This window comes from Aquarana catesbeiana, linkage group LG01 (assembly GCF_042186555.1).
Source record: "Aquarana catesbeiana isolate 2022-GZ linkage group LG01, ASM4218655v1, whole genome shotgun sequence".
Classification (NCBI taxonomy): domain Eukaryota; kingdom Metazoa; phylum Chordata; class Amphibia; order Anura; family Ranidae; genus Aquarana; species Aquarana catesbeiana.
The window spans coordinates 562,116,516-562,136,114 of NC_133324.1; the positions used below are offsets into that span (position 1 = coordinate 562,116,516).

General features: G+C 41.7%; 1 protein-coding gene across 3 annotated transcripts in view; it reads right to left on the reverse strand.

Annotated features, from left to right (window-relative positions):
* Positions 1 to 19,599, reverse strand: part of DOT1L (DOT1 like histone lysine methyltransferase) — a 226,472-nt gene that overhangs the window by 64,732 nt on the left and 142,141 nt on the right. For 2 of the 3 annotated variants that reach the window (XM_073596483.1, XM_073596466.1), the window contains exons 11-13: positions 13,439 to 13,545; positions 2,371 to 2,412; positions 1,054 to 1,137 (exon numbers count right to left, since the gene is read on the reverse strand). In XM_073596483.1, coding sequence (XP_073452584.1) covers positions 1,054 to 1,137; positions 2,371 to 2,412; positions 13,439 to 13,545 — 233 coding nt within the window. The remainder of the gene's footprint in view (positions 1 to 1,053; positions 1,138 to 2,370; positions 2,413 to 13,438; positions 13,546 to 19,599) is intronic. The other variant, XM_073596474.1, reaches the window with a different exon arrangement.

A 19,599-nucleotide genomic window follows, 5' to 3' on the forward strand; every position in this document is an offset into this window, starting at 1 on the left:
CCTGACCTTTGACCCAAACACAAACCCTGGCACTACCCTAGATCAAACCTTGATCTAGGTATTTTTTTCTTTTTATTACTTATTTTACACATACTTCCCCTCTCTCAGCAAGGAAAGAGGAAGATATATTGCATCTTTCCTCTCCTTTCACAGAAACACAGGGACTTCACAGTGACCAATCATTGTGGTAGCCAATCAGAGGATACCACAGCGATCAGGTGACCTGGAATCATGAGTTCAGGGTACCGATAGTTAGTATGGGGCCCGGGACTCTCATTGAGACCCTGGCCTTTGTGCTAGGAACATGCTGTGCGGCACGCTTCCAGCACAAAAAAGGAGATATGCATATATACGGCCCCACTGAAAAATGCCCAGTGCAGTAGGGCCGCATATATGTGTTACACCAGCGGGAAGGGGTTAAATGCAGAAACCCCAAGCAACTAGCTAACTGCTGAGAAGTTAACCCAAATCCCACGGCAATTTTCATCCACTAGATTTCATTTCTTAAAGTGTTACTAAACCTAAAAACATTTTTACCTCAATGCATTGTGTGCATTAAGGCAAAAAACGTTTTAAATTTCCCTGCGCCCCTCCCTGTATGAAGAGTAAGAGGGGAGAAGCTGTGCACGGAGCCATTGGCTCTTGCTGCTGTCAATCAAATGCAGTGAAGAGGAAGTGGGGGGCAGTCCTAAGTCCGCTGTGTAAGTCTATGGAGCCCGACTCCATAGACACACAGGTCAGGAGCATGCAGACTGTTTCTCCTCATAGCAAGCAGCTGGCTATGGTGGTCATAAAAAAAAAAAAAAAAAAAAAAAAAAAAAAAGAGGATGAGCCAAGATCACTGCCTGGGTCCCCAAAAAAGGAGGATTGGAGCCACTGTGCAATACCGCTGCACAGAGCAGGTAAGTATAACGTTTGTTATTTATATATATATATTTTTTTTAATTCTGACTTTAGTAACACTTTAACTTTGAAAAATAACTGTTTTTCTTTGCTCTAAGTAATTAGAATTACATTTTAGGATTTCAGTTAATAGAAGCAAAGGTTGTCTACCTTAATCTCCTGAATTTTTGTAGGGGTGGTAGTATTGCTCTTTCCTTCACGCTGCTGCCTTCTACGAGCTGCTTCCTGTTCCTCCTTGATAAGAAAACAACATTTTTTTTTTCTAAACTGAATACTCGTTTACTAAAATGGCTAAACCAACCCTCTGAAGGAATGATTCACTATTATTTTGCATTCTACATATAACACATAGAATGAGATTCCAGCTGCTGCATAACAATTACAGCAGCATACAAATAGTCTTTACTCTTAAGGATCCATGCATACTGGGCATAAAAAAATGCTGCTTATACAGGCTTTTGGCAGGGTTTTTTTTCCATCAGACTGTATAAGCAGTTTGATAGGTTAGTCTTTTTGTCCATGAACATTAGGGTGTTTACAGGCAGAAAAACAAAACATCAGAATTGCAGTTTAAAGAGAAGCTTAAGGACAGAAAAAAAAATGCTTGACGCACAGCGTTTTGGAGCATTTGGTGCTTTCAAATGAACATTTATGGTGAAAAATGAGCAGAAGGGAATGCTTTAGAAAAAAAAAAACACTTATAAATGCAAATGCCCATAAACTCTTGAGCAATACAAGCATTTTATGCAGTTTTTTCTGACAGAGGTTCTGACATTTTTTCAGCCACCTAGTGTGCATAGGCCCTAAAGGGGAACTGAACACAAGAAGCTCTGTCCAAAAAGGCAGGCAGAGGGCAAAGCACTATTCACTAGCATTTGTTTTTTTAGCAGCTGATATTTCCCTATTACTGACTTACATTTCCATATTCCACACGGTGCCGCTCTGTAAAGGCAGCAGGGTTTTGCTTCCTCATGTCAGAGCCTTCAGCAAGAACACTGACAGACACAGTAGTGACATTATTGCTGTATATCTGCTCTGTGTAAGTGCTGCCAATGACTGCTAGTCCCAGGAGATTTGGTCTCACTCCAAATCGCCTACATACAGTCAAAAACCAGAAAATGCACTGCTATTTTTCTGGAGGAATTCCAGGGAAAAAAAACAATAAATTTTTTCAGGGTACTTTGGAACAATAACCATTCTACATTTTCCCCTATAACATAGTAAATCCTCATTTTGGGTTCAGTTCCACTTTAAGTTCAATATGAACAGCAATTAGCCTTCATCTCGTAATGGTCTGAAATCAGCAAAGTAAATTCTATTCCATAAAAATTAGTCACGTTACTGAATAGGGAAGCAACATTTTTTTGCGTTAAAATGTTAAAGCAAATAATGTTCAGCTTCCCTAACAAACTGAAAGTGATAACATACTATAGGCAAAATAGATAATGTATCAAATTTGAAACATACCCTGAGTTTTGGATTTTTCAGACTGGAAAAGTAGTTTTCAAGCTGTACAAAAGAAAATAAAAGTTAAGACACGTTATAGTTTCAATCAAAAAAAAAAAAAAAAAAGAACACCATACATGACCCATGGCATTAAAAATGGTAAAATCAACTTAAGTAAAAAAGGTAAACAAAAAATAGGTATAGAATGCATCATGCATGAAAAAAACTAGATGAGAAAAAACAGCTAAACTGTTGAAGCAGCAATAGAATGTAGGAATTTCATCAACAGCAAGCACGATGAAATCGCTTGCGATTGCCTCACATCACTACTGGCAGCCCTTTTGTGACAAGAGCTCATTAATGCCTAGGTGCCAGATAAGCTCTGTCATTCCCATCAAGCTCCATATTGGTTGAAAAGCAGTAGTAGGAGTGGATCACAAAAGACAAAGGGGTGAGACTTGTATTCCCCCTAAAGAACTCCAAGAAAAGGATTTTAATGTCAAGTACAAAAATCCTGTTTTCTTTATCAATCATCAGGGAACACATACGATAGGGACATCCAAAAAGCAGTCCAATCAAAATCCAGGTTCCCTGTCACTTTAAATAGTTTGCTTGGGTCGAACTAGCCCAAACAAACTATTTCCCTTACTAAATTATTCAGTGGCTATGAGCGCTGTGTTCCACAGCACTATGGACAAGTTCCTGTCTTGTGGAAGAAGTTGAGTCAGGCTGAGTTGTTCTCAGCTATTCAGAGAAAGCATTGTAATTTTATCAATGAATAAAAGGCTTCCTCTGACTGGCATAATTTGTCCACCTCTCCACCTCGGCCAGTCATAGGAAGCCTTGTATTTGTTAATAAAAATACAAGGCTTTCTCAGAGTGGCCGAGCAGCACAAAGTCCAAGTCAATTTTCATCTGGCAGCAGACAGGACGCTGTCCATACTGCAGCAGAACACAGTGCTGAGTTTTGTTTGCAGCCAGTTTTACTACAGTATAATGCAGTGCTCACAGTCGCCAAATAACTTGGTAATAAAAAAGAAAAGTTTGTTTTGGCCAGCTTGAGCCAAACAAGCTTTTAACCACTTCCCGCCCAAGGACGTCATATGACATCCTGGACTTTCAGTGGGAATATCTGAATGATGCCTGCAGCTACAGGCATCATTCAGATGGCTGCCGGAGGTGACGTTATGAAGTCACGTCTGGGTCGAGGATGTAAACAAAGCTGGGATCACGGCTGGTAAGCATGAGATCGTGGATTTTTTTTTTCCGATCTCATGCTTTCCAGCCTGGAGGAGAGATGTGGGGTCTTATTGACCTCGCATCTCTCCATAAAAAGGACCTGTCACAAATTATTCCTATTACAAGGGATTCTTACATTCTTTGTAATAGAAATAAAAGTGATCAAAAAAAAAAAATGTTGCAAAAGAAAGTAAAAATACAAAAAAATTAAAAATTTAAAAACAATTCTAGCACTAGCCCTCCTCTGTAACTCTAAACATGTAACCCGTAAAAATTTTTAAAGTGTCGCCTATGGAGATTTTTAAGTCTGAAGTTTGGCATCATTCCATGAGTGTGCGCAATTTTAAAGCATGACATGTTGGGTATCTATTTACTTTCACATTATATAAAAAAAATTGAGATAACTTTACGGTTTTGTTATTTTTTTAAATCATGAAACTATTTTTTTTCCCAAAAAAAAAAAAAATACGTCTGAAAAATTGTTGCGCAAATACCGTGCAAGATAAAAAGTTGCAATGACCGCCATTTTATTCCCAAGAGTGTCTGCTAAAAAAAATATAATGTTTGGGGGTTCTGAGTAATTTTCTAGCAAAAAAAAAATATGATTTTTACATATAGGAGAGGAATGCCAGAATAGGCCCGGTATGGAAGTGGTTAAAAAGGGACATGAAACATGGACTTCAACTAAGTCTAAAAGCCTATAATATGAGTTGCCTAACCGGCCTAGAAAAAGTGGAGCAAGAGGCAAGTCGTCTGCTCTGGGGACCCTTGAGAATGATGAGAAAAAAACAGATCCTCAGCTGTTAAGTCATACCTAAAACTTTAACAATTTGCACAACACTGAACACTGGAGGGGTAACTCCTTGGATGTACCTGCACAGGACAGGGTGATGGAAGCACAATGTCCCTGTTAAGGTGAAGGAAGAACTACAGAGGGTGCCTTACAAGGCCAGGCTGCTAACTCAAAACAACAAAGGAAAGCTACCTTATAAAAAAGAGTACACTGTACATAGCAATCCATCTAATGGGTTCAAAAGGTGGTTATTAAAGAACTGACAGAACCAAGCTAAGTTACAGGCAGACATACAGGGAGTACTATGTGAGCAACACCCTGTAGAAAGACTTTTGAAAAGGAATAAGAGGCAAGTGGTCTTTGAAAAATTATTACAGGAGCCAAGATCTGACCTTTGGTTGTGCTTGAGGACAAACTCGGATCCAGGAGGCTACTGGAAAAGGATCAGGATGCATCCCAAAGAGAACCTCCTAGGATGGAAGTTCCTTACCTCACACAACAAGTAGTATGCCTTTCAGGTGTGATTGTAGATCTAGCGAGAGGAGCGTTTCCTAGCACAGGAAAAAAAAAAATATTATGGTCCTCCATCTTTCAGGCTCTGAGCTTAAACAGCCATGCTGTTAAGGCCAGCAACCATGGTGGTAAACTGATCCTTGAAACAGAAGATCCAAGTGGGAGAGCCAATAAGGGAGAGATTCATCCATCAGGGATCTGCATGGTTTCTTTTAAGCGTTGGTAGACTTCTTATGCTGGGCAGTCTAAGCTTCTGGTAGCTGCGGATGTAGGTGCTGGAGCATTTAAGCATATTCTTGTTCCACGGATGGAGCGCTGAAGCATTTATTGTGCCACTGAAGACAACACTTGAGTGCTTCTTTCACATTGCTGGGACTGTCATCTGATCACTTTTTTTGGAGTACACTTAACTTTGTGTGTGTTAACATTCCAATTTGTGATTTACATGCTTAACACTTTCATTATTTTTTGAGAACAAACACATTTCTGTATATATGGTTTTTGATATTTACAGTATGTATCCTGATTTCAGTCATTTCTGCTTTTCTTTTGGTTTGTTGTTTAAGCACTTAGCGTGGGTTTCATATTTTTTGTACAGAAAATTCCTCTCTGGATAATGTGGGGGGGGGGGGGGGGGGGGTCACACTTGAGGGAGTCAGGGAAGACAGCAAAGTGTGCGGGTACAATAGTGGGGTACAATAGTGGGGAACAACTGTCCAGGCCGTCAGTGTCAGGCCCCTGGGTAGGGACAGTGAAAGTAACCTCAAATTGACAGTGAATCAGGAGGTGGGAGAGTCAGCAGGACCTCTATCTCTGTGCCTATGATTGGTCATACTGGTAAAAACAAATGTACAGGCTCTGCAAGGGATAGCGAAATAACCAGAGGCAGGGGAGGATATCTGGCCAACTTTGACCTAGCAAGTGTAAAGCAGCAGGGTGCCTGTGGATGATCATCCTATGATGATTGTGGCAAAGGTGCAGCTTAAGGCTCCTTTCACACTACTGCGACTTCAAAGTTGCGCAATTTTACAGCAAATTTGCGGCCACGATTGACGCAATTTCAGGGAATGCCTGTGTAAACTTGAGATCTATGGACCTCAACTCGCATCAAAGTTGGACCAAAGTAGTACAGGGACTACTTTGAAGTCGCACAGATATGAATAGTACTCATTGGAAATCATGGGGTAAGACTTGTCATGCGACTTTGCAGTCCCAGGTTGCAGGACAAGTCTCACAAGTGTGAAAGGGTTACTAAAACCAAAACAGTAAAATCAGTCTGTATATGCAGTAAAGCATGCTGGTTATATTTGCTGTGGAACCTAAGGAGTTAAGCCTCCACATTGTGCAAAAAAAGGCCGTTTAATCCTGTGATCCTGCCCTTCTTCCACAGTCCCCAATTCATCTCTTGATAGTACAGAGCCCAAGGAGGCACTCTGCAGAGTTTAGTGTGTATTGCTAGAATTGTTTTTTATTTATTTTTATTTTGGGAGGGTGCATGTGATCAGCACAGGGCCATGGGTCATGCTGCCCTCAGAGAACAGTCATAGGAGAATGAAGACTCCGCCTACAAGCTTTAACTAGTGCTTGGCTGGACACGAATAGAAGTCACAAGACAGCTATAAACTGCTGATGAGAAAAGGTATTTAACAGTTTATATTTACTAAAACAATTGTGTTTCTATGTTCTGTGTACTGTGGGAGACCACATATAGTGAATGCAGGGTCCTGGGTTTAGTATCACTATGTGAGGGTGGGAAGACAGGAAGTGACACATGCAAAGTGTGGCAGTAGAGTCCCACACAGACTCAGCAGAGCATGCACTGGGTGCCAAATTCAAAATGGCCTGTGCAGACTCAGATAAGCAGCACCAAATAATAAAAACAGTGCAGGACCCCATTCCCAGTACCAGCCTGGCACTGTAAAAGTGTCACAGCTTAAAGCGGAGGTCCACTGACGGGTTTTTTTTTTCCCCAAACATTAACACCATCCCATATTGACAATGGCACACTCACTGTTTTGGTGAATTATCTCCCCCAATGTCCGGTTTCGTTGTAAAGAAAAAGTTATAAAAAAAAAAAAAAATGTGGACGGACGTTTTTATCTTGCTTGTGGGCATTTGAAGCCCACAAGCATTAATTTCCTGGTTCCAGTGATGCTGAGCTACCAGCATTCTTTGCTCGTTTCCGTGCATGCTCAGTTGTAACGACGCGGATCGCCATAAGCTTCCTGGTTGCCATCACAACGGGCGGCGTTGTAGGAAGTTCATCTTTCCAAATCCCGTGAGAACTCGCGGCGGGCCTCCGCAATGACTCCTGGGAACAACGACACAAGCTCCCTGGGGACAGTGCGGCGCACAGGACATTACGTGTATATACCCACAAAATACCCGCCCATAGCTGCAGGGGTGATATACCGGAAACTAAGATGAAAAGCAGAAATACACAGGTACACTCGATAAAAAAAAAAAATAAAGTTCAGTTTAAGAATGAATACATTTATGCAATTTGATTGAGCAAAACTTATAAAATTGGGTGAACCTCCGCTTTAAGCTCTGTTAACTCCTGCAGCCAATTCAGTAGAAGCAAGCACTCACCAGGCTCCCTTAAAGGGTAAGACCCTAAGCATAATTCAGCTGTGGTCCGGAAGATGCCCTGAGGCCCCCATAATACAAAGTGCCAGGCAGGATCCAGGGGAACATAGACAGTCTTTACCCCTCTGGAGGGCATGCTCGCCAAGGTTAAACACTAAAAACAAGAAAAGTATCCCCATGCTGCACACAGTGGATATGCAAGCCGAATAAAGAACGATGTAGCATCGTGATAAAGTCTTTAGTTACAGATAGCATGCAGTCATTCATGTTCTCCACACTCTTGTATTGTCTAGGCTGAGTGCTTCGGCCATAATGTTTCTCCTGGCTGGTAAGATAGGGGATGCTAACAGACAGCTCTAGACATTAGCGAGTCTGATGAATGTACCCACTCCACAAGGAACAAATCTTGAATTCTGTCTACTGATAATTTGCTCACTGCTTTACTACTAGACTCATAGTGAAGAGTGGATATCTGTGTGAGCCCGACACTGTCTGTGCTGACATTATTGGTGAGCCTGCTCATATATGCTTGGCTGTGCGGCATTTGCTCTACTGATCTGTTTTGGCTTCCTCTGCTAATAGCAGTCTTTCCTCTATTACCAACTCTGAAGCTTTAATGCCTAGTTTATATACATCTTTGCGGACACGGCTGCTACCTTGTGGTCTGCATCCATCAGCTACATCATTCTGAGGAATTTCTAAGCAGTGATTTGTGCACACCAGAGTGGGGGATGCACTACATGCATGTTATGGTGAATGCTACGAGAGACAGCAGCATTAATTCCTGGTAATACAATTCACATGGGGACCAATTATGCTATGATGAGCACCATAGTCGCTTAAATTCTCAGCAAAAGAAGTGCAATAGACCGCATAAGCATTTTGAGTACACATCATCCTGAATGATTTAAATTTGGGGGTCACATGTATAAATGGCCAGTACAACGTTGCTGACGTTTTTAGTATGGGGGTGGAGCGGGTTCAGAGGGTAGAGTTAATCGAGTTGCCCAGATAATTCATGTGACCATTTTTGTTATTTCCTAATACTTCATAGTCTTTGGAGACAGGATTACAGCAGCCAGTGTACCATGGCCCTGGACCTTTAAAGTACTCTGCAGCTGACACTCACACAGTACATCACATGGATTGGAGAGCTCCCTGAGCAGAGGCTCTGTAGTAAAATTATGTTAAAATTACACTAAACACGTTTTTTAAATAAATAAATGCAATACGCAGAAATAATAATATAATGTACCTTCTATCTCCACCTTCCTTGCTATCATCTGAGAAATTAATAATTTCTGCATTGACAGACTCTCCCACATGGTTTCGCCCTCTTCCTTCCTTATCCCACGTCTCTGCCCCAAGCTCCAGATTGAGAGACAAAGTAAAAAATAAGCGTACATGTACGTCCAACCTGCCCACATCTCACTATGGGAATGAGATACTTGGCTGTTTGCCTGAATGTTCAAATATTTACCTTTCAGCAGAAGCCGATCATCATGTATATTAGTACTATAACTACTGAAATTATACAAGACAGCTTCTCTCTGTCAATCATTGTTAAAGTAATTGTGAAGTCTGTTTAAAAAAAAAAAAAAAAACACAATATGTGAACTTGCCTCCTCTGCAATTGGTTTTGCACAGAACAGCCCGGATCCTCCTCTTCTCGGGTTCCTCTTCTGTGTTCCTGGCCCCTTCGTCCTGTTCAGTGCCCCCACAGCAAGCTGCTTTCTATGGGGGCACCCGAGCCGAATCACAGCTCCATTCAGACACGAAGCCCCAACCCGGCCCTCTCTCTTTTCTGACTGGCTGACAGCCGAGGGAACCAATGGCGCCGCTGCTGTGTCTCAGCCAATCAGGAGGAGAGTCCCGGACGACAAAGACACTTGTGGACATGGATGGAGAGAGGGGGTTTAGGTAAGTAATTAGGGGGTGCTGGGGAGGCTGCTGCACACAGAAGGTTTTTTTTATGCTAATGCATATTTTTTATCCTAATGCATTTGCATTAAGATAAAAAAACCTTCTGCCTTTACAACTCTAAGGATGCTGGCAGGTGCAGACACCCCAGAGTCCTTTACAACCGGTGACCGATTACATTCGCTTACATGATAAATTGTCCCTGCCACTTTGCAGGGATTCTTGAACAGCTTCCCAACCAACCACCGCAGTTATACTGTGGCATGTTGGCTCCCATGCGCGAGCCGTCGTAGCTATAAGTCAGTTCGCGGGGTCGGGATAGCAGGCGCGCACCCGCTGCACAGCGTGGGTGCCGATGCTCGTGGCTGATGGTTGGGATGACCGCCAGCCATGAGCGATCATGACCAGGAGACACAGAACATGGACAGGTGTGTGTAAACACACACTTCCCCGTTCTGACAGGACTGACAGATCGTGTGTTTCTATTAGCTAGGAATGAAGATCCATCACTTCCTCTAGTCAGTCCCCTCCCCCTGCAGTTAGAATCACCTCCCAGGGAACAGTTAACCCCTTCACTGCCAGTGACATTTTTACAGTAATCAATGCATTTTTTATAGCATTGATAGCTGTATTAATGCCAATGGTCCCAAAAATGTGTCAAAATTGTCCAATGTGTCCACCATGTCACAGTAAAAATCGCAGATCGCCGCATTTACTACTTAAAAAAAAAAAAAATGCTATAAATCCGCTATTTTGTAGACACAACTTTTGCGCAAACCAATTAATATACGCTTATTGCGATTTTTTTTTACCAAAAATATGTAGAATACATATCGGCCTAAACTGAGAAAAAAAATGTGTTTAAAAAAAAAAAAAAAAAAAAAGGGGGGGATATTTATTATAGCAAAGAGTACAAAATAATGCGTTTTTCTTCAAAATTGTCACTTTTTTTGTTTATAGCGCAAAAAATAAAAACCGCAGAGGTGATCAAATACTACCAAAAGAAAGCTCTATTTGTGGGGGAAAAAAAAAAAAAAAAGGACGTCAATTTTTTTTAGGGTGCAACATCGCACGACTGCGCAATTGTAAGTTAAAGCGACGCAGTACCAAATCGCAAAAAAGTGCTCTGGTCAGGAAGGGGGTAAATTCTTCCGGGGCTGAAGTGGTTAATAAAAAAATTACAACGTGGGAGTTCTCCCTTTATTCATACCATGGGAAACGCAGTGAGAGCGGTGCATGCAACAGGAAATGGACAAAGCACGATCAACGGTGCATCAAGAGTATGCACATAGGACTAATAAAGCATTTTAACAATAAAAAGTGTCATAAAAAGAGAACAAAAAAAACAAAAAAAAAAAGCAGCTCACACAGTAAGTAGATTCAGACATGCCAGAGATCCATAGTAAGTGCATTTAAGACATACTTGGGATAAGCATAGATCTACTCAGTCAAAAAAATTAAAAAGAAAAAAGAACACAAAAATATATAATATATAATATAAATAAAAAAATATTAAAAAATATTTTTTTTCTGCTGTCACTTTTCTGTTTTCTATAAAAAAGGCTGTAAGCTTAGTGTCATTTTCATTGCAAAACAAGGAGATCCTGACAAAAGCAGTAGCAGAAAGAGTATTGCTTCCCTCCTAGAGAAACTACATCTACCCACCAAAGACACTAGAAAAAAACAAAGAAAAAAACTAAAGAAAACATGGAGCTTGATGGGAGTGGAAAAGGTTATATCTGGATAACAGCTTTTTTGCTAGTTACCAATCTCCTGTAAGCAGAACACGCCAGTATCAGAATTGACCCAATTCTTTCATTGTGTATCTACTAAAAGTATATGTATAAATAAAAAAGATAAGCAGATGTATCTGCCCATGGCTGTCAGCCTCTAAACATATTTAATTTTTAACAATTTTCTTAAAAAGCATATTTTTATACATGATTTTTATAGCACCAACAGTTAGTGCAGCGATTTAATATAGTTTAAGCCCTGGTTCACATTGGTAAATCAGAGGCAATTGCACCATCCTAGTCGGTGCAACGCTGCATTTGCTGCACCGCACAGATTTCAAAAAGTTGTTTTTGTACTACTTTTTGCGATTTCAGGCTGAGATTTACACTGACATCTCTGCAGAAATTATAAAACGTGAGCAGCGCTAAAAATAAGTGAACAAGCATATAGAGTGATATATATGTAAACAAAAAAGCCCTAAAGGACTCGGAAATAGCATATATGAAACACAATTAAGGTCACAGAAAAACAAACAAAACAAAACTTCTTGTTATAAATGTGCGATGAGTCAGTGCGTCTCCTGTTCCCTTGACGATGTCTTCATGAGACGAAACGTACGTCGGATGGTAGACGCGGTGTCGTCATCACAGTATATCCCGTACCTCATCCTGAACGGGTGTCCATTAGCCGGCTGGCTGCAGTGTTTTTATATGCTTTTATCTCTGGTTCACATGTAAGTGCAATCTTTATTTACATTAAATCTTGGTCTTAACGATTTCACACTATGGAGAGCCGTTGTTTTATATTTCTGGGTCCTGCCTATTGAATGTCGGGTTGGATTGAGCTGCCTTGTTTTGAGTCCTGGTCCCTCATTGGAAGCCGTGGTGTGACGGTTCCTGTATTGACCATCAAGTTGCTGTACAAGCTTACTAAAGCTTGCCATCTGGTAAGCGCATAATACACACGGTGGTGGATCCCCTCACATGCTGGTGTTTTGTGATTGAATTATTTTTATCTGTACATATTTGGTTGGACTCCTTTCCCTCTTCTATCCGGACTGAATATCCATTTACTCACATTTTTTCACTATTTGGACTTATTTTTACCCCCCCCCCTTTTTGTTTTTTGTATATCACTCTATATGCTTGTTCACTTATTTTTAGCGCTGCTCACGTTTTATAATATTTACTGTTTTGTGTACATCCCACTTATTTTGAGCTGCTGCCTTATATTTCACCAGGTAGCGCGGTATATTTTTTATTTTCACATTTGTGCAGAAACCTGCACAAAATGTTTCTGAAATCGCGGCCGAAATCAGGACTGACATGCGGGAGTGAAATCGTGCGAGATCAGCCGAACTTGCATGGCTTCATTCCGGCGGCTCAGTGTGAACCTAGGCTTAAGATACAAAAAAAAAAAAAAAAAAACAAAAACAAAAAAACACTATAACAACTATTTATTATTCAAACACGTATCTCTTTCTGTTCAAGAAACAAAACAATCTGTATGCTTGGAGGTGTTCACCACCACTGTTGGAGCCTGTGTTGTACACTGGCTTTTTTTTTTTTTAGTTGGAACAGCTTCCCTCTCAATACAAGGGAATGCAAAAAAAAAAAAAAAAAAAAAAAGCTGCTTAAAGCAGTTAGACAGCTTTGGAGATGGTCAAATGCAGGTCAATTACATCTGTCAATTTCTAAATGATCTGAAATGCATTCCAAACGTACGTCAGTTGCAAGCAGAACACCCCTGTTTGCATGCTGAATTTGACAAAAAACCCTAGCCATGTAAGGATCAATTAACTTGGGCTGGGTTCACATATATGAGAACTGGAAGCGTTTTTAACCACATCCAATTCGCATGTGAATGTGAACTGCTTTTGGAGCCGGTTCACACATGTCCAGGGCGGCTGCAGTACGGTTTGAAAAAGAGTCCTGTGCGTTTTTGGGTCTGGTTCAGGTGCGAATTCAGGGACAAAATTTGCCCCCGATTTGCATCTGAACCAGTGAACAGAAATGTGCTGGCCATGTGTGAACCCAGCCCAAGTGAACTTTCCATATTCAGCAGTTTCAAGAAGTGTTTTAAGGCTACACAGCAGCTGTTTTTGCCATGAGTTGCAATTTGCATCTAGCAGAATATCCCTGCATAATATTTTAGTGTTAGTTCTAAATGTAAAAAGAAAGCCACTTATTTTGGAAAAAAAAAAAAGCTTAAATCTTGATTTTGACTTTAGTTCTTTAAATAGGCAAGAAGAATCACACCTGAAAGGCATAATAAGAAAAGAGGAATGAGAAGGTAACTCACTAAAGTCCGGTCTATGGTGTGCAGGTAATAGGAAACTGGCTTCCCGGTCCAAGAGACAGAACCCTTCAATGGTGACAGTTCTACTACTCTCATTATAGTGCCGATATCTGAAGAGGGTCAAAAATGTTATGTACAGGAAAAGTTTTAAAAGAAAAGGAAAAAAAAAATACACACATGATCACACATAATTACACAAATACCTTAAAAATGTTAGATTAGGGTCAATGGCCATCAGGGTCAGCCAGCACTGAGAACCAAACACTGGAAAATACTGCTATAAATAGCCTTTTTCTAACTCATGATATCCCATGGTGAGCTGGAGCTCTACACTGCACATCTCTGTGCCAGATAATTATCATTTGAAGAGAAGAAAGTGTGCCGCTTACTGGGGCGAAACATGTCAGGGGGCACGGCTGGAGCGGCGCTGGCCAAGGCCACATTCATCTACATACTAATGCATTGGGTTGGTAAGCGGCAAACTCTTCTTTTTAATAATGCTCTTACACCTCTGAATTGGTCACGGACGCCAGTTCCCTTCACTGCAACTGGCAGAGAGATCTCAGTCTCAGCTTAGAGTGCCACTGCAAGTTTCATTTGGACAATTATCTGTTAAATTGTATCTAAACCTGAACACTCATGCTCAGCCTCTGCTGCTGTATACAGACATTCACAGGAAATTCATAAAACGTGTCCACAGGATGTACACAGCACACAGGAAAAAAAAAAAAACACATTTGTAAAAGCATTTTTTTTTTTTTTTTTACACAACCAATTTACAAATTCCTGTTCAAACGAGAAAGGGCTCTTTACACTAAAAGGGGAGCCCAGAACCCTTCACGGTATTTCCAGTCTGCATAGAGCAATGATTTAAAGTGTATGTTACCCCAGCCTTTCATATTCCTGATATGTACTTGCTGTACCATGTACTTGTAAGAAAAAGTATCCTTTTCTTTTTGTATTGCTTCCTTTGTGTGACATCCCTGGTGTTCCTGCCAGTCCCTTTGCTTTCCTGTTCAAAACAGACCAAACCGTGGTCAGTTTTCTAGCTGTGCTGGGAACCTAGCCTGCTCTCCTCCGATAATCAGGCATGTCCTGACAGCCCCCATTGCATAGCCATTTATTGGAAAGTTCGGTGTAATGTTGCTTCTCCTCCCCCAGCTTTTATACAGCTGAGAACAGAGGGAATCTGATCAATAATAAAAAGGGGGGTGGGGGGGTGTATATGTATGTCTATCGATATTTTTTGTTTTTACACATATACACACAGAAATGTTTTGCCTTTCATTTCTATTTTAAACGGAATGGGTTGTTTTACAAGGTGACCATTCACAATCACTTTAAATAGCAGGTGAAGTAGAAAGGTCTTTGCAGCTGTAAGAGCCCCAAAAGACCTGGAACCACAAGCTTATCCTCTAGATTCAGGGTAATAGGCTCTGCATCAATAAGGTTTCAAAAAATGCTCTATAAATTTGAGTTAACCAGCAGGCGTCTATGGTGCCTCAAAACAGACTCTGCAGAAGATGGTGCTTGAGCACACTTTGTACTCAGCTATTGGGCATTTTGCCCAATGAAGCTCTAACAGCTAAGAAGCCCTGACTGGACACACAGGTCCATGTGGGCATTGGGGGAAACCCAGCCTCACCAGACAGAGCTGAGGAAGACATCCTTGTATAACAAAATAGGGTTTCAGATTACAGGCACAGTTACCTCTAGGGACAATGAGTTAATGCCCTGGAACCACTAATAAAGTATATACCGAGGTCACCCAGGACAGCCAGACTGTCCTCTGTGTGTCTGACCAAAAAAAATGTTGCAACTGCACGGCAATAATGCAACTAGACCTAATGTAACGCAAGGTACTCACAAAACTGGGCACTGTTAGTCTTGGTTCACACTGAGGCGGCTTTAAAGTCTTCCGACTCTGAATCCGCCCCGCACAGTGCGACTTGCAAACGAAACCACTTCTGCAATAGAAGTCAATGCAAGCGTGGGAACAGAGCCTTAGGGGAGCAGTGTAAATAGACTGGAGGATCCATGGAATGGGGTCAACTCTAGGCTGAATGGCGGGAAAGAGTGCACCCAGTGGATGATGTTATTTCTTTGTCATTCAGCCTCAACTTTACCACAGTAAAACCAGCAGTGGTGGGAAATGTAAAAAAGCCCTCAAACTTTTTTTTTCAAATATAGTGCAATCCTGTTTTACTTGTATTGATTTTCAATACTAAAAATTATTTTGTGAACTTAGATTTAGTTAATCAAGTAAGAATCTTGAATAGTGCATCACTGATGAGAGGACATGTGCGAGATGGCCTCAGAGGCAAATGCCTTCAATTGAACCATCAGTTTTCAGAGGCCCTAGCCCCAGAAAGGGAGCCTCTGGCCTTACCCATTCACAGGCAATACCTTTGCTTGGTATTGGAAGTTTATGGAGAAATCTGCAGCACTCTTGCACTGAGGGAAGTCTGACAGTGACGCGGCTTAGCACATCAGCAGCTCGGCCTCCCTCTTCTGCCGGGCCAGTTAGAGAGCGCAGAGCATGTACAGTAGGGAACTGGCCATGAAGCCAAAAGACTACACTGCCAGGTTCACTTACCAGCAATGGCGGCAGCAGCACCTGATGTAGACATTGGCTGCGGTGCAGACATCGCTGGACTCCAGGACAGGTAAGTGTCCTAATGTTAAAAGTCAGCAGCTACAGTATATGTAGCTGCTGACTTATTTTTTTTAAAGGGGTGGGCAGAACTCCTCTAAGTACAAAGGCTGCATAAAAAGCCGCACTAACCTACATAACACAAACTCACTCATGGGGGCAAGTGCTGTGTAAAATGTAAATGTAGGTAACAGATAATGTAGATCAGCAGCCAACTGTGAGGTTGTGCCACATCCAAACTTTTAAAACTATATAAAAAAAGGAGGGTTCCCCTAATGGTGGACTTTACAGGCACATATAAAGGGACGTAAAAGAGTATATATAGTACAAAAATGTAGTTTATTAAATAGAACAATAAAAAATATGACAATAATATAGTAACAATTATTGGGAATGCGAGCAATTTTAACATAGGTACAGTGTTTTAAAGCGATACTCTTGCACCCCATGCGTTTCGGAGTTAATTAGCCTCCTTCCTCAGCGGTGGGTGTGAGTTACAGATAGTTATTAACACTGTATTTAGCTGACTTGGCATTCCATGGCACTTTAAGTTGTGAAATGTATATGTAGGGGAGAGCAGTAAAACAAATTACAGGTAGATGAGTCAGTCATTCAATGAATGGAAAAAAAAAAAAAAAAAAAAAGCATTTTGAGGTTTATGTGACATCACATGGGAAGAGTCAAATCCGCCCTAATCTTCTTGCTAAAATTCAAGTTCATTTTCATCCTGGCCTTTCAATTTTCTACTTCACCTTAAAGTGATTGTAAAGTCTCATTTTTTTTCCTATAAAGTTAACATGTTATACTTGCCTGCTTTGTTACAATGGTTTTGCACAGAGCAGCCTGGATCCTCCTCTTCTCGGGTCCCTCTTCTGTGATCCTGGCCCCTCCCTCCTGTTGGGTGCCCCCACAGCAAACAGCTTGCTATGATGGCCCCCGAGCCGAGTCACAGCTCCATGTCCATTCAGACACTAAGCCCTGCTCCCTCTCTCCTCTGATTGGCTGACTTTGATTGACAGTAGCAGGAGCCAATGGCACCGCTGCTGTGTCTTAGCCAATCAGGATGGAGAATCACGGATGGCTGAGACACTCATGGACATGGCTGGACAGAGAGGGGCCTCAGGTAAGTATTAGAGGGGCTGAGGGGGGCTGCTGAAAACAGAAGGCTTTTTATCTTAATGCATAGAAGAATGCATTAAGATAAGAAAAACTTTCTGCCTTTACAACTGTGAAGGAATGTGATGTAGATAATAATAATAGTAATCTGAAAATGTCTATTTTCTTATGTGCATACATATTTTTCTCCTTACTCATTATATAAGTATACAGATTTGCTCTGTTCCTATATTTTCTCAAAATGGCGTGTACCCCCTACCTCCCACACACAGAAGAACGCGGAACTGGAGATAAGAACAAAGAGAGCCAAACCTCGTTATGAAAATTATCCATCTTCTTTTCTATCTTGACCAATGAGATGTACCTATTAGACTGACATAGCAATGACGTATTTGTGTGTATAAAACATTAACACCGCCTTGAATAAATTAGAAGTGTAACAGTAACGAAACTGAGCGTGTCTCAGTGTGTTTACTTTTATATGCATGCATATCAACACTTTTCAAATTAGAGACAGCAGCAGATAACCTTGAGCTCGATTGGAGCTCTTAATCATTTCCATAACAGATGGTGCCGAAACCCGGGATCTCAGGCTACGGTCGAAGTTATACCGCGACAAGCATTCGGGCGTTAACTGATTAATGAGAGTGGGGTTTGCGCAGCCCTAACAGTACCGGTGAGTTGATTGATATTCTTACCACTGTACGACTCTCTTATCTTTCGGTTGACGGCTGGATTCTGTCGGTATGCTGAGACTGTTTTAGAGGCAGGTATTTCCTCGCCTGAGGTTGTTTTAACGAACCTGCCAATGGGTTTCTGCTGACTGTATTCTTTGTTCACTGTCTGCCATTCTTTGGGCTACGAAACTCAGCATTCTAAGGGTGCTACATGTGTGAATGGGTAGTCTCATCTCCAGATGAGCTTTTGGCCTCTGGCATGAGATTGTTTCCCGTGTAGCAAACGTTGTAGACTTGTTACTCTAGGTTCGACGAACCTTTGAGGGGAATTTCAGCTGCTGGCTTTGCAGCCTATAGTGCTACATGTGTGAATGGGTAGTCTCATCTCCAGATGAGCTTTTGGCCTCTGACATGAGATTGTTTCCCTTGTGGCAAACGTCTATAAACGTGTTTATTTTGCAGGGTGGTCTGCCCTTGTGGTCATTTTAGCCTGCTGAAATTTTGCAGTTCGAAGAGTGGCAGGTGTAATGTCCTGTCGTGATTGTATTTGTGGTTTATTGTTTGATATACACGAGAGGGGGAGGGGGGCTGCCCGGGGGATCTGTTGGGTCGCGGGCCGTTGCTCCTCACTACCCCTAAAGTGTTTGTTCTTGTTCTGAGATTAACTGTACATTAGTCTTATGTGCCCACACCGAAGGAATTTGCTGATAAGAACGCTGAGAAAAATATTAACTCCTTGGTTGTATGTATTCCCCTCTCAAGCCGTTAGCCGAGAAACAGAAAGTGATATTGTAATGAAAGTGATATTGTAAAGAAGGAGAGAAGAAGATGTTGAAATAGTTAACAAAGTTGAAAGAAGTGACGAAAGTTATGTTGCTGAAGAGACAGGGAGAAAAATCCTGTGTGATAAAGAAAATTGGATAAAGGAAGTTAAGAAAGATGGCGATTGTATTATGTATGTATAGCTGATGATATGTTGGAACTTTAAACAAAGGAGGGGAGGGACAGCACTGCCCTCCGTCTAACAACCACTCCTTTCTCACCACCCAAGCACAACCCACTGTGACAACTCAGCCCGGCGGCCATCTTAGTGCACCCATGCCTTCACTTTCTACCCAGTCCAGTGCACTTCCTGCCGGCGGCCATCTTGGTACACCCAGTAAGCTTAAACAGCCTGTACCCAGCCCTCGCTGTTTTAAACCAAGATGGTTCATACCACACACCTGTCTTCCCCAATACGGGAGCATCACATTCCCAGGCCGGATATGTTAATGATGAAGAAGCATCTGAGTGGGAAGCCCGACAGCAGGCAGCAAGGCCACCCACTGATTTAACCCCCAATCCGGCTCCAGACTCTCAGTTCCGAGAGGATCTCAAACACATGCTGGCAATCGTAAAGAACAGTGCCTCTTGTCAGCCCCCGCCCCAACAACAGTCTCGGTTACCAGAAGGGGCACCAGTGATGTCGCTTTTACTCTATCACAAGCAGCGGCCTTAGTGACAAGTCTGCCTGACCCAGAGAAGCAGCCAATTCCCTTCTACCACAGGATAGTGCAAATACAAGAAACTTACTCAGCTGCCTGGAGAGACTTGATCAGCCTATGCCAAATCAAAGCAGGATATGTCTTTTGGCCAGTCATGCAGATGGCCTTCAATGATGCCTGCCTGACAAGTGCCACTTCCTACACCTCAGGCGTGGAGTTCTGTGCACAACTCCA